This window comes from Chrysochloris asiatica, unplaced genomic scaffold (assembly GCF_000296735.1).
Source record: "Chrysochloris asiatica unplaced genomic scaffold, ChrAsi1.0 scaffold00079, whole genome shotgun sequence".
Classification (NCBI taxonomy): domain Eukaryota; kingdom Metazoa; phylum Chordata; class Mammalia; order Afrosoricida; family Chrysochloridae; genus Chrysochloris; species Chrysochloris asiatica.
Window position 1 is genome coordinate 4,280,139 of NW_006408597.1, and position 25,369 is coordinate 4,305,507.

Consider the following 25,369-nt stretch of genomic DNA (forward strand, 5'->3'; position numbering starts at 1 on the left):
ATATATTTATATGTTGATGGAGGCTTTTCTGTACTTAAACTTTGAACTTTGAGGGAAAATTTTCTAGACATTTCATTCAAAAAGTTATTTTAAAGTTTTCATATACAGAACAGACCAACACTCTCCTGTATGGCAAACATCTGATTTTTAAAATGAGATTGAATTGTGGGATAACTGGAGTCAATTTCCTATTTTTTATACCCTTCTATAAATATCCATCCTAATGCTATTATCCTAGGAAGCTTGCAGAAAGTTAGAAATCTTCAGATACTGTTCTTCTTAGATCATATTAGTCCACAAAAATTAATGAGTTTTGTCTTACTTTCATATTTTCACTATACAGAAATTTCTAGTCCTTGTTTTTCTCTAAACATTCATCTAACAAACATCTACCTTTTTTTTTTTTTAAGGCCCTGTTATTACTTCTTTACCTAATCCCTAATTAGATGTGAAATGTGCTACATTTAAGGCCACATATTTTAAGTAATAACTTTGATCCAAAACCTTTGTCTACAATAAAATTAAGACACTGGGGATCTACCACCTGCTGTAGCAGATGCTTATATTGTGCCAAATGCTGTGACTCTTGGGTTTGTTGTTATTGTTTGTGTGTTATAATAAAACATTTTAAATAAAGGGAAGCAAATGTTAGTGGTACACAAGCCTACAGAGGATTAAAGAAGAAATAGTACAAACCTTTGAAACTAGTTTGAATGCTAATGTTTAAAAAGAAGAATTATATAGCTCAAAACTTCTGGTTAAGGAGCAAAAGAAATATTTTAACAACTATCACTTGATTTGAATGATGTTTGAACTTAAAAATTGTGCATTCTAGTGCTTTTTTGCTTGTTAGGATTGGGTTTTTAGCTCCCTTAGAAGTCCCTCACAGTTTAGAATTACTTTAACTTCATTTGGAAGTTACTGCATACCTAAAGATTATTTGTTATTCTCAAATGAAAATATATCGTAGCTAAACAAAATAGTAGTATTTTAAAATACGCACTTCACCAGCTACCAATACCAGCCATTCTGACTAGAGACACGATAGAAGGTCCCGGAAAGATTGGAAGTAAAATGTGGAGCAAAACTCACATTCTTCAAAAAGGCTAGAACTACTAGACCAAGAGTCTAGCGGAACCTCTGAGATAACCTTTGAATATGGAACTGAATGCTGTCTGTGCTTGAGCTAAATAATAGATTGGATTAGAAAGTAAACAGTATCACCTGAGAGTACTGTGTTCCCTCACACAGTAAACTATATGAGACCAAAGAAATAGTCAACATTTACCCAAAGATGAGACAGCAGGAAGCTAGGTCAGCGGAAACCATGGAAATCATGAGAGTGCTGACACATTGTGAACATTGTAACCAGTGGTAATGGAACGATTTGTCTGAAAACTGTTAAAAGGGGACCTAATTTGCAGTGTAAAGTTTCACCTTAAATACAATAAAATATTAAAATTTAAAAATCCCTGCTCAGGGAGGTTAGTAAATCCTATTAAATTGAATCAACTGAGGGTAGAGGAAGTATGCATTACAATACAAAAATATGTTTTGAAGTTTGTTATTTCTTTTCTATTTATAGTTAGTTTCAGCTACCTTCAACTCATTTGCTTTGTGGTATAATTTCACTAATTAGCTGCTATGGGACTTTGGTTGTGTAGTTAGTATAAATGGCAGGAATGGCTTGCCCATTTTCAGTACCTTTATGACATAGTTGCAGGATGAGGACTAAGGTCCTTTTTTTAAACCAATTTTATAAAATGTGTTTCAGGTCTTTGGTTATCTTGCTTGACTCTTGTCCAAGATGCCCTTCATTTTAAAAGGTTTTTTTCTTCCCATTATCTCTAAAATGTCTTACTTTCTCTGTCTTGGTTTTAGAATAGTTTCATTATACTATCAATTTCTAATGTGTTTTTTATTCACTATTTGCTATATTTGTTTTAATATATGTTCTTGTTTTAGCAGGTAAAAGAATCATAATTTAGTTGGTTTTAAAAAGAACATTAATGATGATTCTCTAATTTAATAACTGCCTTGTATGCATTTTGCACGTAAACTTTTTCATTAACATCTGGGATCTTTAGTAAAACAAGGGAAGACTCCAAGTTTAACAAGAGGTTTTCATAGAGCTAAATTCAGTATTAACTGGTCTACCTTCACTTCCCCATCCTTCAGGAATGGTCAATCTCTTAACATTCGCTGCATTCTTGAAAGCTAATTGTTACTTATCTGTCTAACAACACTAGGTCACCAAACTTGGCAGTAGAAATAATCTGTTTATTGTGGTAACTGCCCCAGATTACTTTATTATTTTTCCACATTAAGTTCAGAATATTCTGTGGATATATTTATTGCTGTTTGTGATTTGCAAAAAAATCATCAGTGTTTGAGAGCATTAATTGAGTTTATAAATAATATGAAAGTCAAATTTTAGTTCAGATTTATCTTTTTCTAGAGCTGATCCAATATTAGAAACTGATCTATAGTTAACCAAGAGTAGGAAATATAAAGTTAAGCAGGTTTTGATGAGTTAAAACTCATTTACTTTGCATATGCTCTTCAAATATTAAACATTTTTGTTTCTTATTTGCTTAAAAATTAATGCAGGGACCATAGACAGCGATGTGTCTCTTATTCAGATAGTATGCATAAGATGTAAACTTATAAAATGTCAGTGCAGCCTTCTTTATTATAAGACAGCATTTAAAAAGCAGCAGAAATCTATTACTTAGGTTTTCACTGAGGCCCACAGTCAAGCACTGGACTGGTAACCACCAAACTGGCAGTCCAAACTCACCAGCTCCTCTCAGCAACCCTCTATACACAGCAACATTGTAAACATAAACCCTCTCTTCTTTATAGAGGATTTATTTTGTGTCTGTAATAAAACATTATTTCCCCATGTATGCTGTGAAATAAATCAGCTTCAGATAGCTCCCATTTTTCAAAAATTCACTTTACACCACATAACTTTTACAAAAGATCTTTATTGGTACCTATTTTGCTAACTGAAAGAAATCTGGAAGATTATCACTTTTATGAAGAAAGGCAAAACTCACATTCAGTGTTTGTTTTACAGTGAGTCGTGAAAGGCAGCACGCACCCCGGGAGTGTTGTCACCAAGCGCCTTTGGAGCTTTGAACTGTGTCTATGAACACTATATGTTAGTGTGATTTTAGGTTTTATATGTTATTTGGTGTGATTTGGCTGGTTATTTTTGGGTCTGAGAATGCTCAAAATATTTTCCCATATAAATTCATGGTGATAGCTTCCATTTATGTCATTACATGTGGGGGAAACATGAGTTTTTGATGTACACTGACACACCTGCAAATCAATGTGATATATATAAATGAAAAGTCAGCTGTCAGGCACCCCTTAACTAATATGGGGGTTTCATAACTGATGTCTGCAATTGCGTAAGTAGAGTGTGTAACAAGGATCCTTGCTACATACTCAGATTTAAAAGCTATATGTGTTGCCTTTTTTTTTTTTCATGTAATTATGTGGTCAGTCTGAGTGTGAATTGTCTTCTTAATTGACAACTTCCACGTTAGTTAATCACTGACTTTAATGGAACCCTTCCATGTAACTACTCACTATTTATTACTCACAGTTCTGAAATTTCAAGTGTAAATCTCACCAAATCAGAATGTCATAATCTTTTTCTCTGCTGCCAAATTTGGATAATCTCTGTTTTAAAAAGTAAATGAAGGATGCTAAACTAGTTGCTCTGCATGAATACAGGTTCTGATCTCCCCTCACTCTTTCCTGGAATTCTGAGGCCCATACAGTGTGTTTCCCTGCACTCTCTCATGCACCCTTCCTTTTTCCTCTGTCACTCCTAGTATGGATAACTCTTTATAACTCTTGCTCTGTCCCTCCCTTCTCCCACCTTCCCCCTTCCCTATCTTCTGTGTGTGCTTATTGGTGTGAAACCCTGGGTCATTTAGCCCATGCAATAATAGCACTCGACTTGTCCCCCTGTTCCTCCAGGAAAGGAAGTTCTTCAAAGGCTTCTTTGGAAAAGTAAGTTTGATACCACATTTGTGCTTGCTTTATAAGGAGTTACACCCCTAGTACAGCACTGACATTTTAAGCAAAAACAAAAGAAGTACAGCTTGGATTTCCTTATAACACAGTAACTGATTTAACAGTGTATGGAAATTAATTCATTGAAAAGTTGCCATCTATGATATCCTCTGTGTGTCTGTTGATTCTAATGCTGGTTGATGGTTCCTAGGAAAGTCCAATAAACGAATCTCAAGTAGTTTAAAAAGATGAGGCGTCAAAATGATTTTCCTTTGGTCTTGCAAAACTCTGCTCACATTAACATTGTAGGTGAACTTTTAACAAGTGGATTTTACTTAGTAGCTACTTTTGACAGAGAAATGGGAAGAAATACTGAATTCAAGTGGAAATTAAATGTGTACAAAATTTACATTAAACATTACTACTTTTTAAAAATCTAAGTTAAATTTCAAGTGAGATAATGAAAGTACATAAACATATCTTTGAAGATCCTACTACAATTTTTAACCTGGGTTACTAATCTAAGAAAAAACATCATAATTATACGTTTATCAAATACTTGTCATACATGAATTGTTTATGTGGAAGCTTTCCATATAATGACTGTTTAATATTCGGATCTCTTTAGAATTAAGAATCGATAGAGTGACTGTCCACAAATAGGTAAACACATTTTTTGATGTTCAAGTACTGGTGAACCCTCATTTAGTTTTGAGGAAGGACTACAAAGTAATTTAGACTGACAGAGAAGAAAAAACTATCCTTGGACAAGGGAGTATAAATTACTAAATGTTTATGTGGATATAAAACTTAAATTAGTTCTCTACTGGATAATTTTGTTATTTTGGAAATTTGTTTTAAATATAAGTATAGTTTCCATTTCTTTCTTATTTAAAACTTTAGTGTAATCAGTTTTTACATTATCTTATTCGAGGTTAGGTCACTTTTACAATAATGTAAAAACTTTCTGAAGGATTTGCATGGCTTAATTCAAATTGTTGCTGTCACGCTGAAATAAAAATTCAAATAATTTACCCATACATTTAAAAATAAAAATGTTGGTAGACATTTTAAGTCAAAATCAATTTAATAGGTCCTTAGTCATTGGATCCAGATCTAGAAAGAATTAATCTTACATATATTTGTACCATTATAGTTGTTGTTGTTAAGTGCCATCGAGTTGATTCCAAGTCACAGTAACCCTGTATATGGTTTCCAAGGCTGTAAATGGGGTGTTTGAAGGGAGTGTAATCATTACAAAGAAACAAGATGCGATTGGTTGAGTGCAAAACTGATGTTTTGCCATGTAGACTATCCCTCAGTTCACAGTGAAAGCTTTAAAAAAAAAAAGTTAAATACAAATTTGACCATATCAATTTCCTATTTTAGAACTAGTTTGTATTAACCAGTCATAAAGAGAAATGAAATCCTGATACATACTATAGCATGGATGAACCTTGAAAATACGAACCCAAAACCAAAACCACAGCCATTCATAGCTACCCTGTATAGAGCTTCCACAGCTGTAAAGCTTTAAGGAAACAGAAAACCTCATCTTTCTCCCACAGAGAAGCTGGTGAGTTTGAACTGCCTACCTTGTGGTTAGCAGTCCAGTGATATTCTACCAGGGCTCCTTTTGAGAAAAATAAGTAAACCACAAAAGGACAAAAATATACGATCTCACCTATGTGAAATAGGCCAATACAGAGAGATCAAAGATTATCAGTGGGTACCAGTGGTGACAGGAAGCACACTGGTAGCATAGTGGTTACACATTGTGCTGCTAACCACAAGGTTAGCAGTTCAAATACACCAGACACTCCGCAGCAGGGGTGATAGAGAGAGGGGGAGTCATTGCTTTGGGAGCACTGAGTTTCTGTTAATGGTGGTGGGATCCTGGGCAAAGAATAGCTGTAATGGCTGCACAGCATGATGCTGTAATGCATGGCATTGAATTGTACATATAGGAATTACCGAATTGGAAAATGGTTTTATATATATTTTTTACTACAATTAAAGAAGAAAGAAAGATAGCTGTCACTTCAAAATCAGTCCTGAGGTGGACATGATGTTCGTTGCTATAGGTAATGGGGATCCTGGTGTGGCGCTGCAGGAAAATGCACTAGACCACAAGGTCGGCAGTTCAAGCTCACCAGCCACTCCTTGGAAAACCCTATACAGGGTCTCTGTGAGTCGGCATTTAACAACAACAACAGTGTATAGTGGGGTCTTGTGGAGCCACAGTATAGCTGAACTGGAACACATTTCTTAGTTGTTTTTGCTGCATTTTGGTACTTAACAAATTTATATGGCATGAGAGAAAAAAATTATAAATCATCCCACTTAGTCTTTAGAATAACCCTAAAATAGTCATTGTCTTTGTTTTACAATGAGAAACTGAGGTTTACAGAGATTAAATTACCTGCCTAAATTCAGATCCGCCAAGTGGTAGAAGTTAGGATTTGAACCTAGATATTCTAATTCCAGAGGCTACACTCTTAATCCCTGTGCTGTACAATCACTCTGGTGTGGCACTGTAAGATAAGCACTTGACTGCTAACCACAGGGTTGTAGGTTCAAACCTACCAGCTGCTCCTCAGCAACCTTATGCAGGGTCACTATGAGTCAGAACCAACGGGACAGCACTTAATAACAATACAGTTCATCTGTTTACAAGTGAGATTTAAAAGATTTAATGTTAAATGCTGATAGTAAATAAGAAGCTTCCTTGAAACTCATTTTTATGTTCTAACTTTCTTGTAAAAGATAGTAATTTAACTTTGGATTTTATTTCTAGTCAGTCTATTTTTTTATTAGTTAAAAAATTTAAAAGTTAATTATTTTTTATTGGTTCAAACTAATTTTGTTTGTGTGGATCTATTTGAATCCATCTGAACTCTGAGCTTGACTCCCTCAGGGATTCTTAAAAGACATTAGCAATTCCATCATATCATCCATGAACCAACATAGCGATCAGAATTATTTTCTTAGGCTTTGGCAAAAAAATTTTTCATGGCAGCATGATTTTATTCTTATAACTTTTTGAGAATTGAAGTAAGTGATTTATAGTATTTGGAAACAGAGGGAGGATTGATGTGATAATCTTACCAGAAATGTGCTTTTAAAGAAAAACTTTAATTTGAAACTTTTAACATCTTTCAAGTTACTCCACATTAATCTCCAAGAAATAAGCAGATGAAAAAAGCCTTGATTTGTTGATTGTGTTAGGTCAGTTATGGCTTAATGAAAGCTAAAATGAAGGCTCTCATAGAAAAACATTTAATAGTTTTTATCCAATACAATGCACATAAATTTTGGTAACTTTCTTCGACTTCACATCATGTATACATTGGTCCAGGATAAAGAGAACAGCACTTATCAAAAAACATTTCTATCTAGCACTTTTGCATAGAGTAGGTAGATGGAAGAATTATTAGCCATGATTCTGAATAGGAAGCGTGCCCGGGAAGACTGCTTCCTCTTTTTCTATCACCAGCTGATGGGATCAGTGTTTCCAGAGGCTTGAGCAGTAAGGAAAGGATAAACCTGGTGTGCAGCAGAATTGATTAGCCCCTTATAAGCTTAGCTACATTTTGAAAGAGAGGTGGGAAATGAGAATGTGAAACAACTTTTTCCAAACTAGCTACATTAAATTGCTCACTACTTTAGGAAAGTCAATAATGCACCCAATTTTTAGATATTACTATATGCTGCTTCATTAGTAAATCTGACCGTGCTACCGAAATACTTTACTACCAGGTATTATTATATATAGGACACTTAACATTTAAAAAAGCATTTCATAATTTTAATGTATTTGAGGAGCCCCAGAAATTAAGTAATCTACATTCTCATTTTGTGAGGTAACTGACTCAGTGTAGAAGTAGAAAATGTTCTTAGGTTACACTGTTACATCTTTGTTTAAAGCCATTTATTTGTATTTATATAGAGCTTTATAGTTCATAATGTGCTTTGACCTACTTCTAATTTGCTATTCATAACATCTGAGTGAATTAGGGGAGTTAATGCAACTTCATTTTGCAGATGAATAAACTGAAGCTCAAAGAGGTCACCTCACTGTAAATGGCAAAAATTTTCTGAAATTTGGTGCCCGGTTCTTTCACCTACACCATGTTGTGTTTCCTCATTCATAAGTATTGACCTCTGCTTTCTTCAGGTATTCCTTAATGAGAGGAATGGAGACGTGTTGACAGAAGAGGATAGTAGACTGGTCACGAGTCTGCAGGTGTTATAACACAGAGCTTACAAATTTGTACTAGTTGCCAATATTTTAAACACTGAGAGCTTTTACATAAAAACTGTAGAAGAGCTGGTGAAATGGCTTTCTGTGTGGCAACAGTGGCTTGAACAGAGTAGCAACTGTCCCTTTTGGTTGTCTGTTCACCATGATCTCTGTTACTCCGTTGTTCCTTATACTTGGCCTGTTTCATGCCTTTCGTAACTGCCTTAACCCTATAGGCAATTGATTTGACCTCCCTGAGTTATTATATAACTTTGATCTTTTGGCTTTGGTCTAATAATTTCTAATGCTATCACCAAAAGTATTTCAATATATGTCCTAGTAGATCCTGTTAATACACTGCCAAATAAGTTTTTCATATGTTTATGCTCTTACAGTTGTTACGTAAATGACTTCATTGTTGTTCCTAAGTGCCATCAAGATTAGAAATAGTTATAATAGAAAATATGCAGTTGAAGAACAGTCACACGTGGTTATTATAGTTTTCACCTAATTTTCTTTTTTTTTATATATATTGATAACTTCTCCCCTGAGTACTTTCACTTCACCCCATAGGTATGCTGTGTCTTAAAGTACTTTATGATTTCCCTTGTGCTTTCTTCTTTAGCCCATTGGTTATTTAATAGTGTGTTGTTTATTTTCCACATCTTTGGTGAAATTTCCAGGTTTTCTTCTATTATTGATTTCTAGTTTCATTTCATTGAGGTTGGAGTAGTATGTATTTTTTATGATTTCAATCTTTAAAAATTTATTGAGACTTGTTTTGTGACCTAAGATATGACCTACTCTGGAGAATGATTCCTGTGCCTTGAGGAAGAATGTAAATCCTGCTAGAGTTGGGTGAAGTGTTCTACTAGGTCTAGTTATAAATGTCTGTTCAGTCTAGTTGGTTAATACTGCAGTTCACATTCTCTCCATTGCTGAAAGTGGTATGTTCAAATCTCCAGTTCTGTTGATCTCTGCTGTAGATTGTAGAACTGTCTACATCTCCCTTCAGTTCTCAGTGTTTGCTTCACATGTTTTGTGGAGCTATTAAGTGCATATGTGGGTATGTATATATATATATATATTTTTTTTTTTTTTTAAAGTGGCTAAATTTTTTTTTAATATTTTATTGTGAATTATGTGATAGTTTACATGAAAGAACATTAGTTTTACATTCATCCTATCATATATCGTTTCATTGCCGTGGTTATAATCCCTTCCATGCATCATCAACCAACCAAAGGGTATATACTACAAGCCTGTCCCCTCCCTCCTCACCCCACCAGTTGTCAGCACACAGCCCCTCTCCCTCTCTGGGTCTGAAGCTCCATCTCTTTACGTCATCGTCTCTGCCTCCATCTCAGGCATCACAGCTTCTCTGGGTAGGGTCGCACTCTCTACTCTTACCCTTTCTCCCTTGAAGGTCCCAGGGACCTCTGCTCCTAGGCTGAAAAGTTAATCAGTCCCCTCCTTGCTACACAACGTCTACCTTTACATTTCCAACCCTCACAAGCAGTCCTGATAACAATTATTCACTATTGTATCACAAGAGACCCATCCGCATTTCATTTTTCACCTAATTTTCGAGAGTTAAAACATTTTATGATACTTATAATGACTCCACTCTTAAATTGATATACTCACATTTACATTCTATTTTATATTTCCCAGATTTTTCTCCTCTGTAACAGAACATACCTGGTGTTTATCTTCATTCTGGACCCTTTTCTTAAAAGTGGGGCGTCTCTGCTGTCTCTTCCTTTTTCCTCCTGCTTGTTTTTTCAGATTCCCATGTCTTTGCTTGTATAAATTTGACTTTCTCTTGTATTTTATTAGATGCATCTTTCAATACTTGGCTATTTTTCCTTTTGAAATGCATTATAACAAATTCATGAAAAAAAGACAATTCTAAGTGTCATCAAAAGATTTATATTCATCCTTGGGTTTCATACCTTCCTGTGATATGATCAGCTAATATGCTTAATGCCTTGTTCGCTACCCTTTTTAGATTAAGAGAAAAACAAAAGCTCCTGAAATATCTTTCAAAAATTTATGTTCATGAAAACGCAAAACAAAACCCCACTGTCACCATGTTGGTTTGCTTTCATAATGAACTGCCCCACAGGGTTCCCAAGGCTGTACATTTTTACAGAGGGAGATGGGCCCCGTCTTTCTCCTGGGGAGCCATATGTGGGTTCAAACTGCCAGCCTTTTGATTAGTAAGTGAGCAGTTAACCACTGTGCCACCAGGGTTCTGTCATGAAATCCCAGTGGTCCTCAAACCTGACCTAGGAAAAGACTTAGATGACTTCATTAACATTGCTTTAGACAACCAGAAAGAAAGGTTTTTTGATTTTATATGTTGCTGACAAAAAAAATCATTAAATAAAAACATATATAGGTAGTGATAGTAGACTTTTGTCTCTACCAAGCCAGAGAATATATAGAGAAATCTATTATGTACTAGTTCCATAATCAGAGGATTAGTAATTGGGCTTTTTTCTTTGACATAACTACCATATATCACAAATTATTCAAGTCAGTCTCTAAAATATGCTATAGGCTGTGCTAAGCTTTCCAGCACAAAGAGGAACAGGTTTATCCCACTTACTCTCAACTTTCTAGATCTCTGTTTTATGCTGCCTCTTTTTCCAGAAGCTTCCAGTATTTCTTACTGTTTTTCAGTTGATGACTTTGCTTCCTCTTTCACTAAGAATCACATTTGTTTCACATGTGCCAAAACCCACACCTACCCACCTACCTGCATCTGTACTCAAATGCTTTGGTTTTCCTTCTATTCAAGGGAGGAGCTATCTGTGCTCCTAGGTCAGGTCAAGCCCTCCATTCTTATAATCCAGCTCTTTCTTCATCTAGCAATGCTACCTCTTCCCTCCGCCATAGCCAGATTTTTTTTTTCTCTAGTTAGTCATTCTATTAACTTAAAAATAAGTCATCTTTATTTTTTCTTTGTATCTCCAGTTCTGACCCTTCCTTCTCTTGAACTCCTCATTCAACTAGGCTTTCACCTCCATCACTCCACCTAAACTGCTACTGTCAAGACTTCTTTTATATTCCAATGGTCTTCTTATCTTACACAACCTATCAGCAGCATTTAACACAGCTGAACCTTCCTTCCTCTGGGAACACTGGTCATTTGGACTTTCAGGATCGTACTCTACTGATTTTCCCCTGCCTACTTCCTTAGGCTGCGAACTCCTCTCTGCCTACCCTTCTCTAAGATCCCATCCAGTGTCATTACCTTAATGCTATTTATATGCCGATGATGATTTCAGAAGTTATATCTCTGGGTGTCTTCTCTAAATTCCAGAATGATGTTTCCATCTAACTCAACCTATCAGCCGACTCTAGAGCCAGAGAGCTTACATTTAATTGTGGTTCAAAACTTACTAGCTTTGTAACCTTGGGAAAGGTTTGTAACCATTCTGTGCTTTGGTTTTCCCACCTGTAAAAAGTTGTTGTTGTTTAGTGCCAACGAGTTGGTTCTGACTCATAGCGACCCTGTTTCCAAGTAGTGGCTGATTAGTTTGAACTGCTGACCTTGTGTTCCAACCAACCTTGCAGTCTAGTGCTTTATTCCACAGTGTCATAACAGGACTCCTGTAAAAAGAGGATAATACTAAGACGTATCTCTTATGATTGTTGTGAGGAGTAAATGAGTAAATATAAAGAAAGTGCCTGCTGTAATGATGTAATGTATTATCTCCATCATTAAACATACCCACTCTGGTACCTAACAGGCATTTCACAGTCTTTCTTCCCCAAACTCTATTCCCTTGTTATTGTCATTAGGTGCCATCAAGTTGGTTCCTACTCAGAACAACCCTGTATAGGGTTTCCGAGGAGTGGCTGGTGAGCTTGAACTGCCAACCTTGCAATTCAGACTGACCTTGAAGTTGAGTGCACATCCTACAGCACCACACCAGACTTTTCTCCGTTTCAATGTCCCTGTGCTTTGGCCAAAACCCTGGATTTGACTTTGAGTCCTTTCTGTACCAGTCTTCCAACAGTCTACTCAACTTACATTCCTTCCACTACCATAGCACTGGTCTGAGCCAGCGTGATCACCTCACACCTGACTCATTATGGTAGTGTCCTGCTTCGTAAGATAGCAGCCTGAGTGATTTGTTGATATTCTAATCATGGTGCTCCTCTGCCGCAAATCCTCTAGTGACTTCCTGTAAGCCCCTCCAACTCTCCCTGTTGTTCCCTGTGTCAGCCACACTAGCCTCCTTTCTGTTCCTTGAACACTCCACTCCAGTTATATTTCCACCTCAGGGCCTTTGCATTTGCTGTAAACTCGAATCTGAAGCACACTTCATCCCTAATACACAATGCATGGTTCACTCTCTGATTTGTTTCAGCTCTATGTCCCAAAGTTTTATTCTTATTGATACTTTCTCTGATAACTCTTTTAAATTCCAAGCCCCCTTCGTATACAGATGCTCCTTAAACCCTTTTCTGATTTTATTTTTCTATTACAGTGCCTATCACTATTTGTCATACCATACGTTTTACGTATGTATTTGTTTGGGCATCTCTTTCTCATCAAAACATTAAAATGTCTTAGGTTACGTTACATAAGAACATGTCTTAAGTTAGAACATCTGATTGTGTTCACTGCTGAAGTCTCAGAACTTAGAGCAGCATCTGATACATGGCTGGCGTGAGTAAACAAGTGAAAGCTACTTGGCTCAGGCTCACCCTGTGGTGAAGGAGACAGGTGAAGAAGTGCTTCCCAGCCTGTAGCAGTAACAGGTGCTTATGGAGCAGAGACAGAGAATGAGTGTGACAACTTGTGATGAAGGCTAAGGCTTGGAAGAGAACCAGGAGTTCCAGATAAGCTAAGTTGGAGGAGAAAGGCGTTTCAGGCAGCAGAAACAGCACAAACCAGGGGCATTGGGATGAGAGAGAACATGCTCCACACTCATTTATTCCTTCATTAAAGTGGGTGGGTAACAAAATGCAGGATGAGACCCAAATGTGGGCATGGATGGCCAAAGGTACAGGGGAGTCTAATTGTGAGAGTGAATGCAATGAACCTGATTGTTGTTGTTGTTAAGTGCTGTTGAGTCGATTCTGACCCATAGTGACCCTGTATAGGGTTTCCAAGGAGTGACTGGTGAGCTTGAACCACTGACTTTGCAATTCAAACGGCTTTGCAGTCTGGTGCATTAACCCACAGCACCACACCAGGTCTCCAATGAACTTGATTGTTGTTGTTAAGTGCTGTCGAGTCGGTTCCGACCCATAGTGGCCCCATATAGGGTTTCCAAGGAGCTGCTGGTGAGCTTGAACTGCCACCCTTGCAGTTCAAACGGCTTTGCAGTCTGGCGCATTAACCCACAGCGCCACACCAGGACTCCAAATGAACTTGATTAGAGTAGGTTACATTTTAGATGCCTGTGGTGTTTTCATTTCAGCTTTTATAGGAACTTAATATTAGAATATTCCCGGCCCTCCCTCACTATTGTGCGTGATTTCGCAAACTAGAAGAGCTAAATTGCTTCCAAGACTTTCTCCTTTGCTGTTTGTTTCATGGCATGCTACCTTCTCTAAGTTTTACAAAAGAGTTTAAGGACCTTTCTCACGTAACAAAGTACAGGAAATTTTGCCTCTTAGTGTCCTGGTGTTGTAGGATAAACTAGACCGAAAGGTCAGTTTGAACCACAAGGTCTGCTGTTCAAACGCCCCAGCCACTCCTCGGAAACCCTATGCAGGGTCACTATTGAGTCAGAACTGACTCAATGACATTTAACAATGGTGTCCCAAATAAAAGTGACTGTACTAGTAGCCAGCCCTTGAAGAGAAGTAGTACTACTGTCAACTCCTGTGGAAGGCTGTATTTCTTTCCCTTCACTGCTTTGTCCTTTAGGGAACACTCACTGTTTCTTGGAATTATAAAACAAAATTTGTTTATTATTCCATTTGTGCTCAGAAATTAAAATTTTTGCAATATCCAGTTATAGACCTGAACTCAGGGAGCGAGGGCTTATTTTGTCTGTGTCCTCCTCACTCCCATTTTACAGATAAACAAATACAGTTAAGTATAGTCTCTTTTTCAAGAAAGTCTCTTGTTACCTTATTATAAGGTATACTGTATATATTATTCTGGAATAACTGAGTCATCTGTATGTATACATGTGACAAAAAGATTAACCAGTGACTCTTAACACATTGTTGTTGAGTGCTGTGGATTAGGGTTTCCAAGGAGCAGCTGGTGAGTTGGAACCCTGTAGTACCAACCAGGAGCCTGTTGGTAACCCTGTGGTACCAACCAGGAGTCCATTGGGTACCCTTAACTCTGGTTTGTAGGTAAAAGAACTTTGCACAATTGAAGTACAGATCACAGTTGTTCACATAGGGTGACTTGTCCCACCTTTCCCTGCCAAAATTGGTCTGTTTGCTACCACTACTTAACATTTCTTAGCTATTATAAGGCAAGCATCTACGTCTCTGTTTCAGCTTACTTTAGAACATCTGCTTAACCTTTTTCTCTTATATAGTATGCCTAGCAGACTTGCATTATTTCAAAATATTACTTCTATTTATGTTGGTGTTGGTTAATTGCTTGTCGAGAAGTCCTGGTGGTGCAAACGGTTAAGTACTTAACTGCCAATCAAAAGGTTAGTAATTCAAATCCACCTTGAGGCTCCATGGACAAAAAACCTGTAGATCTGCTTTGGTAAAGATTACAGCCAAGGAAACCCTATGAACCACTTCGACTGTGAGGTAAACCTGAGTTGAAATTGGTTTGATAGTATAGTATACAACAATTGCATGCATGCTGTTATCTCCTGGTGTGGTGCTATAGGAGATATAGGATCAGCACTGGACTGTGAACCACAAGGTCGGCAGTTCAAACCCACCAGCTGCTCCTCGGAAACCCTATTCAAGGGTCACTGTGAGTCGAAACAGACTCAACAGTACTTAACAACAACAATAACAACATCTCATTGGTGATCTTGGGAATTGAGAAAATTTTGGAGTTGAACAACTCTTAAGATCTGTTTCTCAGTTTAAAACAATAGATTTTAAGTACATTTGTCAAAAAAACAGTATTCAGAGACACAATTCCAAACAGAATTAATATTTCAATATAATGAATTGTCTTTCCAAAGATTTAATTAATGAGTCACTTTCCTGGATTATGATCATATCAGAGATCAACAAACCATAACCCACAGGCTAAATTCAACTCGCCACCTGTTTTTGTAAATGATGTTTTCTTGAAGTTAGGCCACACCCATATGTTTGTTGTTTCTGTGAGTGGCTGCTTTTATGCTATAGCAACAGAGTTGACTAGCTGCAACATTTGACTCCCAAAACCTAAAGTATTTTCTGTTTGGTCCTTTATATAACGTTTTCCAATTTCAGATTTAAACAGTGTAAATCATCATTTTTCTAGTTGGAAATCTAAAGTCTTTCCCCAGGAGAATTTGTTGTTGTTGTTAGGTGCCATCGAGTTGGTACCAACTCATAGCGAATACCAGTATCTAAAAGAAGAAGCAACTATGAGGATATTAAAGCCACTTGTCTTCTGCATCCTTTCAAAGTTTAGTTTTTGAAAGTGGTTTCCAACAAAATAACCTTAACCTGGAGATAGATAGAAAGGTGACGTTTCTTTGCTGTAATATGTTATCTCAATTACTTTTTACTGTGGTTAGCTTTATAATACTGAGAAGAAATTTACAGCATACCAAACTTGTTTAAGTTAATATTTCTGTGTTGTTTTTGTGATTACTTTGTGTTCTTTCATTGTTGGGTTTTTTTTCCATGTTAAGATTACCTCTTTATTTCTCTTATTTGCAGTACACATTTCCAGAATCCTCATTTCAATAGATTCACCACCACAGCCTATTTAATTACTGTATTGTTTTATATCTACTCCTAATCAGAGATGTTTATTACAGATGATCGTTTTAAAATTCTAAGCTGAATAGTTAGTCAGTGCCTGGATGCTGCAAACTGTATGACTACTAGTTGAAAAGTTGCCAGTTCTAACCCATCTCAAGGTGCCTCAGAGAGAGAGACTTGCTTCTAAGAAGTGGAAAACCTCAAAAACTCTATGGACAGTTCTATTCTACACCTGTGGGTCAGCATAAGCTTTAATGAACTCAGTGGCAACTAACAGCAAAAACAAAACAAGCAGAGAATTTACAAAGTATAGTTACTGATAGTTACAACATACAGTCCTTCTGGTCAGATTTCCCCAGTTGAAATTCTAAGTCACTGAAGTTCTGTCCATATTAGACCCCACTTTTCTTTTTTTTAATAACAAGCAATTTCTACTTTGTTGCAAAACTGCTTTTCATGGCATTGACACTAGTCAGTGTGAATTCTACCTGTAATCTTCAAAGTAGTATTAAAATAGAAACTGTTGGAACCACAGTGAAGAAATAATTCTTATGTCTCACATCCACATTACCACTACCACATTTTTCATAATGCTTGAGTTATTATGTAGTCTTCAAGTAAACAGAAAAAAAAGGGTGCTTCTGCTACTAAGGAGGAGACAGTGGTTAAAGCTTTCAGTTGCTAACCCAACGGAAAGGTCAGCAGTAGAAAGATGTGGCAGAATGCTTCTGCAAAGATTTACAGCCTTGGAGACCCTACGGGACACGTCTTACTCTGGCCGGTAGGGTTGCTGGGAGTCAGAATGCACTTGACAGCAACCATTTGTTTTCTGTTTTGATGCCACTCAGGTATATTCTAATTTTCATACTTTTGCTCTAGTCATGTGGTTAGCTAACATAGACCCCACTCTAGAGTACTGGCTTCAGAGTCGGTTTGAACCACAAGGTCAGTGGTGCAAACCCCCGCAGCTGCTCCTTGGAAACACTACTACACAGGGTCACTGTGAGTCAGAACTGACTCAAAGGCACTTAGCAACAGCAAGAAAAGATAGATATTTTAGACAAAAACAAAAGCAAAACCTTTTATCTAACGCTCTGTGTCTTTTTATCATCTTTTCTAAAATGTGCTAAGGAATCTTAGTTTATGTGATCAAAATTTAAGACTAGAGTTGGCATATAGTACAGAATTTGGATGTAAATTTGTGGGAGAAAGTCTGGGTTTAGTTTCTACCATTATTGGGTGTTAATATCTCTGAATCTGAATAAAGTCACTGTGATGTGGCAAACAATAGAGATGTGCAAGAAATGACACCTGAATGGCTTGAACAAATGTGAGAAGAATTCATATCTGTTTTCTTCCCTAATTTAGAAAGATAATAGGCCATGAAATACAGAAATGGATGCCTCATGGGTCTATCAGTACACCATAAAAATTATTGTAGAACTATACTGAAAAAGTACAGATGTTTCTATTAACAGTCTAACTGGGTCAAGAAAATGGTATATAATTTATCTGAATGTTGTAGGGATATTAACTGGTGAGAACAATCCCATTCTAAATAACCTTTTTTTCCTTCTAACGTCAAACCCACAACCTTGAAGTCATTCTCTGTTTGCACCCAGATGTTGAATACTGCGGGGTACAATTAAATAACTAAGCAGATTGATGATAAGCAATATGAATTTCTTACATGGGATTTTCAGTGACATGTCACTGGGCAGCTGTCTCAGATACTTATTCTGTCAACAAACATTTCTAGAATTCCCACTCTGTCCAGACATTGCAATGAACAATATAAATATAGATGGGAAAACCCTGCCCTTAGAACTTACCTTCCAGCAAAGAACTAAATGCAACATAAATGTTGGTTACAATTACTGTAGTTGGTAGGATCCCAGTTTGCTGGAAAAACTTCAGTGTAACACCAGCAAAGTTAAAACAGGTAATGCTGTCATCTCCTTCACCAAGAAGTCTCAACTTGCCATAACCATCTTTGACAGAGTGTCTTCAGTTTGCTCATCCTCAGCTCCATTCCTCCACTTTGAAAGAAGGAACATCTCTCCTCCTAAAACGTGTTTTCTAGCCCCATACCAGCCTTTCTTCTGGAGGACTTTTGTTCTCTAAATTACTCCTCTTTTTCTTGGGCCTTCACTCTCCTGTCCACTGGTTCTTCCCCTTAGGCATATAACATGATATATTGTTGAAAATATATTATCACTTTTTCAGTAAGTTTTACTGCTAAAAGAGGATTTTTTTAAAGTTTAATAATATGTTGTTGTTGTTAAGCTGTCTAGTCAGTTCTGATGCATCATGACCCTGTAGAGTTTCCAAGGAATGACTGCTAGGTTTGAACCACCAACCTTGTAATTAGCAGTCCACTGCTTATCTTACAGCGCCACACAGGAATAATGTTGTTGTTAATGTGCCAGCACGTCAGTTCTGATCCATAGCGACCCTCTTCTGAGGAGCACCTAGTAAGCTTGAACCACCCATCTTGCAGTTCAATCTGACATTGCGGTCCAGTGCATTAACCACAACTCAATGACTACCCACTATTTCCTTCATGAAATTCCAGGTATTATTTATAATCTCTAATCCTTTTAATAACCCTACATATATTTTGAAAATGAAGAAATGGAGGCTCAGAGAACTAAGTAAATTACTTAGGATCATAGAGCTTCTGAATTGTTGTTAGGTCCTGTCAAGTTGGTGCCTACTCATAGGGATCCTGTGCCAACCTCACAATTGTTGCTACATTTGAGCCCATTGATGCTGCCGCTTGTGCCAGTTCATCTCGCTGGGGGTCTTCCCCTTTTTCTCTGACTCTCTACTTTACCAAACATGATACCCTTCTCCAGTGGCTGGTCCCTCCTGACAATATGTCCAAAGTATGACAGACAAAGTCTTGCCATCCTGGCTTCCAAGGAGCACTCTGGCTGTACTTCTTCCAACACAGATCTGTTTGTTCTTTTGGCAGTCCATGGTACTTTGAGTATTCTCCAACACCATAACCCAAATGCATCAATTTTTCTACAGTCTTCCTTATTCACTGTCCAACTTTTGCATGCATGTGAGGTTATTGAAAATACCATGGCTTGCATCAGGCACGTGTTAGTACTCAAGCTGACATCTTTGCTCTTCAACACTTTAAAGAGACTGCTACTTCTGTGAGCATTGGTTTATCCAAGCATAATGAAGTCATTGACAGCTTCAATCTTTTCTCCATTTATATGGATGTTATTTATTGGTCCAGTGTTGAGGATTTTTGTTTTCTTTATACTAAGGTGCAATCCATACCAAAGGCTGTGGTCTTGGATCTTCATCAATAAGTATTTTAAGTCCTCTTGGTTTTCAGCAAGCAAGGTTGTATCGTCTGCATATAGCACATTGTTAATGAACCTTCGTCCAATCCTGATGCCCTTTTTCTTCATAGAACCCAGCTTCTCAGATAACTTGTTCAGCATACAGATTGAATAAGTATGGTGAAAGAATACAACCCTGACACACACCTTTCCTCATTTTAAGTCATTCAGTGTTCCCTTGTTCTGTTCAAACTGCCTCTTGGTCTATGTACAGGTTCATTATGAGCACAATTCAGTGTTCTGGAATACCTGTACTTCACAATATTGTCCATAGCTTGTCGTGATCCACACAACCGAAAACCTTTGCATAATCAATAAAGCACAAGTATACATCTTTCTGGTATTCTGTGCTTTCAGCAATGACATCCCTATTTCTCCGTCCTTTTCTGAATTCAGCTTGAACCTCTGAAGTTTTCTGTCAATGTATGGTTGCAGCCATTTCTGTATTACCTTTAGTAAAACTTTATTCGCATGGGATATCAGTGATATTTATTAGCAGATGATTTCTGCATTTCATTGGGTCACCTCTCTTTGAAATGGCCACAAATACAGATCTCATCCAGTCAGTTGGCCAGGTACCTGTCTTCCAAACTTCTCGACATAGATGAGTGAGTACCTTGAATGCTGCATCACTTGGTTGAAAGATTTCAGTTTGTATTCCATCAATTTCCAGTGCCTTGTTCTTTGCCAGTGACTTCAGTGGACCTTAGACTTCTTCCTTCAAGATCATTGGCTCTTGATTATATGCTACCTCTTAAAATGGTTGAACATCAACCATTTCTCTTTGGTACAATGACACTGTGTAACTCTTCCATCTTCTGATACTTTCTTCATCTTGCAGTATTTTGCTCGTAGAATCCTTCAATTCCACAAGTCGAGATTTGAATTTTTTCTTTAGTTTCCCCAGCTTGAGAAATGCTGAGCTTGTTCTTCCTTTTTGGTTTTGTAACTCCAGGTCTTTGTACATTTTCTTACAATATTTGACTTTGTCTTCTCGAATTGACCTTTGGAATTTTTGTTCAATCTTCTACTTCCTCACTTATTCCATTTGCTAAAGCTGAAGAGCAAGTTTCAGAGTCTCTTCTGACAACCGTTTTGGTCTTTTCCTTCTCTCTTGTCTTCTCATTGACCTTTCAGTTTCTTCCTGTATAATGTTCTTGATATCATCCCACAACTCTTCTGGTCTTTAGTCTTTAGTGTCTAATGCATCAAATCTGTTCTTCAGATGATCTCTAAATTCAGGTGCGATATGTTCAAGGTCATATTTTGGTTCTCGTGGACTTGTTTTCATTTTCTTCAGCTTCAGCCTGAATTTGCATATGAGCAATTGGTGGTCTGTCCTACAGGTGGCCTCTGGCCTTGTTTTGGCTGATGATAGGGAGCTTTTCCACTGTCTCTTAACACAAATGTCAATTTGATTTCTGTATATTCTATCTGGTGACATCTATTTGTATAGTCATCTTTTATGCTGGTTAAAAAAAGGTATTTGCAATGAAGAAATCTTTTGTTTTGCAAAATTCTATCATATGATCATCTCCAGCATCATTTCTATCACCAAGGCCATATTTTCTAACCACTGATCCATCCTCTTTGTTTACAACCTTTGTATTCCAATTGCCAGTAATGATCAATACATCTTGATTGCATGTTTGATCTATTTCAGATTGAAGAAGTCTTCAATTTCATCCTCATTGGCTTTAGTGGTTGGTGCATAAATTTGAATAATAGTGATAGTAACTGGGCTTCCTTGTAGGCTGATGGATATAGTATCCTATCACAGATAGCATTGTACATCATGACTGCTCTTAATATGTTCTTTTTGATGATGAATGCAATGCCATTCTTCTTCAATTCTTCCCAGCATAGTAAACCATGTGATTGTCAGATTCAAAATAGCTAAGTACTATTTCAGCTCACTAATGCGTAGGATATCGATGTTTATACATTCCATTTCGTTTTTTTTATAATTTCCAATTTTCCTAGATTCATACTTTGTACATTTCATGTTCCAGTTTTTTCAGATGTTTCTCTTCATTATGAGTTGTGCCCCATCAGCAAATGAAGGTCCCAAGGGCTTTACTCCATTTGCATCATCACAATGGACTCTACTTTGAGAAAGCAGCTCTTCCCCAGTCATATTTTGACGCATAGTGATCAAAACTCCATCTCAAATTTGTCATGCTCTACAACCCAATCTGTTTCTAGTATATCATGCTGTAGTATGCTTAAGAAAACCCCCCTTGATGCTCTGCATGTCCCTCTTGTCCTGTAGACTCCTTCCTTTTATAACTGTTACTGTTTTAAGGTGAAATTCACATAACATAGAGCTAACTAATTTAAACCATTTCGTGGCATGTAGTTCATTCACAGTGTTGTCCAACCATAACATTTTCATCACCCTGAAAGCAGTTACTCCATTAGCCCCACCTCTCCCCTAGTCACTGACAATCACCAATCTGTGTTCTGTCTTAATTTACCTATTCTGGTTATTTCACGTAATCATGATATTTGACTTTTTGATCTGGCTTCTTTAACTTAGCATAATGTTATCCATGCTCATCTATATTTTATATAGCAAAGCTGTTTAAATGATTTCATACTCAGACTTTTTTCATCTTTCATGTACTCCTCAACCAGTTCGAGTCTGCTTCTTGCTCTCTCACTACTGTGCCTTCATCATTGCTAAATCCTGTGGTCAATTCAACATGCTTCTATATTTGGTCATTCTGCAACATTGGACAATTTGGATCACTCATTACTTCCTAAAAACCTTCCGAAGTTTCAGTGATGCCACTCTATCCTGATTGTCCTATTACTCTGGCTATTTCTTTATTGATATTTCAAGGACTTAGTCATCTTTTCTTAATTCTTTAATTATTGGCCACACAATAGGGTGAATAGAATACTATATACTCCCATGATTGATGTCTCCCAAGTCTAAACTTTCACCTTAGAATTCTCTCCTAAACTTCATACCTAAATATCCAGTTGCCTTTTGGACCATCTTCACCTGGATGCTACATGGACACCTCAAACTCAGCTTATTTCAAACTGGAGTCCTAGTCTTCACCTCTCAAACTTATTCTTGCACCTTCTCTCATCCTTATCCTACTTGGTGTGGTGCCTTCTCCACCCAGTTACCCAAACTAGGAACCAGAGAGGAGTCTTCCGCACCTCCCTTACACTTACCACTACCTCCTCCTATCTCCATCCCTATCTCTTACCATTTCACTGAGCATAAAGAGCTCACCCTTCATTTGTCTTACTTAGAATCTTATAGTCTTCCTGCCTCCTGGCCACCTCTTTCCAGCCACTCTACAATACCACCAACATAATATCTTTAAAATGCAAATCTCTATAATGTCTTCAGGAGCTCTTAATTGCTCCCAGAATTAAGACTAAATTCCTTAGCAGACAAACAGGGTCTTCCATGACCAGGCCTTTCATACTCTATTTCACATGTTCCTAGCATATTCATCCTACTCTTAAGCCAACTGAGATATACATAGGGCCCCACAAGTGCCGTGTTGTTTTCTTCCTTGCTCCTGCACTGCTGTGTCTTCTGCTTGGCATGCCCACTTCATTGCCTCCCTAGTCCCTCCGTGGCCAACTAAAAAGAAATGATTTCAGGACCCAATTTGATCTTCTGTGTAACTTTCTCTGAATTCACAAATAGATTTAATCATACCTCCCTTCTGTCCTACTTGCACTTTGTTTTCAGGTCTATCAAAGTGCTTATTTCTCTGCGTGTAACCTTTTAATGAACTGAGTTCTTCTAGTAGTTCTGTTGTCTAGCATATTAGAGGCACTCATCAGATGTGTGGTGGTGGTGGTGGTGACTCTGGAGTGGATCACCACAGTCCGTTTAAATAAGGTCCTACCTCTCATGTCGGAGACTGAGAATGGTAGATGTTTGGTTTTCCTCTTTTGTCCTTTGTAACTGTTGCTTCTACCTTTAGTACCAGGTTCTTTTTGATCTGTACTTCTTAAGGAGAGTCTGATATACCTATTCTCAGCCTTTGTTTTCCTTTTATTTATCTTGTACTTAGAGTTCTTAAAAGGAAAAGAAACCTTTAACTTACTATTAAAACTCCCATTGCCCCATTTTCATTCCATCAGATAAGTCAGATAAGAGCCTATTCTCATTTGATTCCTGTTTGCCAAAAGAATTCTTTTCTTATCCAGTGAAAAGTCATAATATGGATTTTTTCAAGGTTTTTTTTTTCATCCTTCTAGGTCCCCAAACTGTCTCCACATACTTAGTGCCAAATTAAAAACCCAACTAGTTTTTGTTAATCCTGCAAGAAGGAATCGTGGTTTTTTAAAGATTCTTAACAGAAAAACGATGACTCCTTGGGATTTTAAAATGAGCATTGCGGGTCACTAAGGGTCCTGTTAGCCACATTGGAGTCTGAAGATAATGGGACAGTCAGCATCTCAATTTAGACTTGTATATTATTTCCCACTCCAAATGTGCTGTAAAAGCTACTTGTGGTGTAACTCCTTATGTATATAATATTTATCTGACTCTTGGTTTTCTTGGTTGATTTTTTAAATGGGTGAAGAATCTAGTTATGAATTCTTTGCCCTTTGCGGAATGTGATATCGTGGTTTTGACTCCATCTGTCCCATCCCCTTAATTTTATCTTGTTTTGCATTGTGTCTTAAATAATGGCTTTGGCTTGTTTTTTCCTGAATGTCTCTGCAGTCTGGTTTGAGTATCTGGCTTTGGGCACCCCTTCTGAACTTGGACTTCATCTGTACTTGTGACTTTGGGAAGACAGAAGTCAGTGTTTTCTGTGGAAGTGGTTTTCTTTGGTTTTTTTTTATTTTTTTAATATGTGTGTATGTTTCTCTTTTGGTTTCTCTTACAAGACTGGAAAGAAAGCAGTTAAAGCAGTCCTGTGGGTATCAGCAGATGGACTCAGAGTTGTGGATGAAAAAACTAAGGTAAGCTTTTTATAAGCGTAAATATGACTTCAGATATGTTGTATCCCGTGAGCAAGTATAATGGCATTAAACTGTTGTAGTCAGTCTATATCTTTCCACTTTGTCCAAAGTACAGTGTTCTGAGAGATTATTTAAAGTTCAGGAAACCAATTTAGTTACTCATTTACCTTATGAATTTTGTCAATAGTTTGTTCCACATGATACAGCATGTTTAATGTAGTAAGCATTTTCACTTAATGTTAAGATCTGAGCTCTATTTTTGTTTTTCCAAATTTAAGAAACAATTTCACCCGCACGAATTTGATGGAACAGATCATGGCTCACTTCTGAAGTTTCTTTTTGTTCCTTAATTAAACATAAATAGTGTATTCTTGTTGTTAAATGTCGTCAAGTCAGTGCCAACTCATAGCAAACCCTGTACAGGGTTCCCAGGAAGCAACTGGTGAATTTGAACTGCTGACCTAGTAGTTCCTAGTCCAGTGCTGATTCTACTGATTAAACTGCTGTTTAACTTAAAACTCTATTTAAATTTAAAATATAAGAACTAGTAATGGATCCTTTGATTAACATCTATGCAGAGCCCATATACCATCTCTCAAATCTTACATACCATTTTTCCTCTCAGAGAACGTGACCCAAAATACCTAACAAAGGATAGATATAACAGAGAAGGAATTTGAGGTGTGTGTGGTGGTTAGGAGCTGAGGGACTGACTGTGACTTATAATGATCCCATGTAGATAGTGCATTTAATCATTCATTTACATTTCTTTTAAGACCTGGAGTCCTGGTGTGGTGGTTGTTGTTGTTGTTAGGTGACATCAAGTCGGTACAGACCCATAGCAACCTTATTATGCACAACAGAACGAAACACTGCCCAATCCTGGGCCAATCTCACTACT

The 25,369-nt window shown here is 37.2% G+C and overlaps 1 protein-coding gene across 5 annotated transcripts in view; it reads left to right on the plus strand.

Annotated features, from left to right (window-relative positions):
- Positions 1–25,369, plus strand: part of NUMB (numb homolog (Drosophila)) — a 60,069-nt gene that overhangs the window by 20,049 nt on the left and 14,651 nt on the right. For 3 of the 5 annotated variants that reach the window (XM_006865550.1, XM_006865552.1, XM_006865548.1), the window contains exons 3-4: positions 4,000–4,032; positions 24,394–24,468. In XM_006865550.1, coding sequence (XP_006865612.1) covers positions 4,000–4,032; positions 24,394–24,468 — 108 coding nt within the window. The remainder of the gene's footprint in view (positions 1–3,999; positions 4,033–24,393; positions 24,469–25,369) is intronic. The other 2 variants (XM_006865549.1, XM_006865551.1) reach the window with 1 other exon arrangement.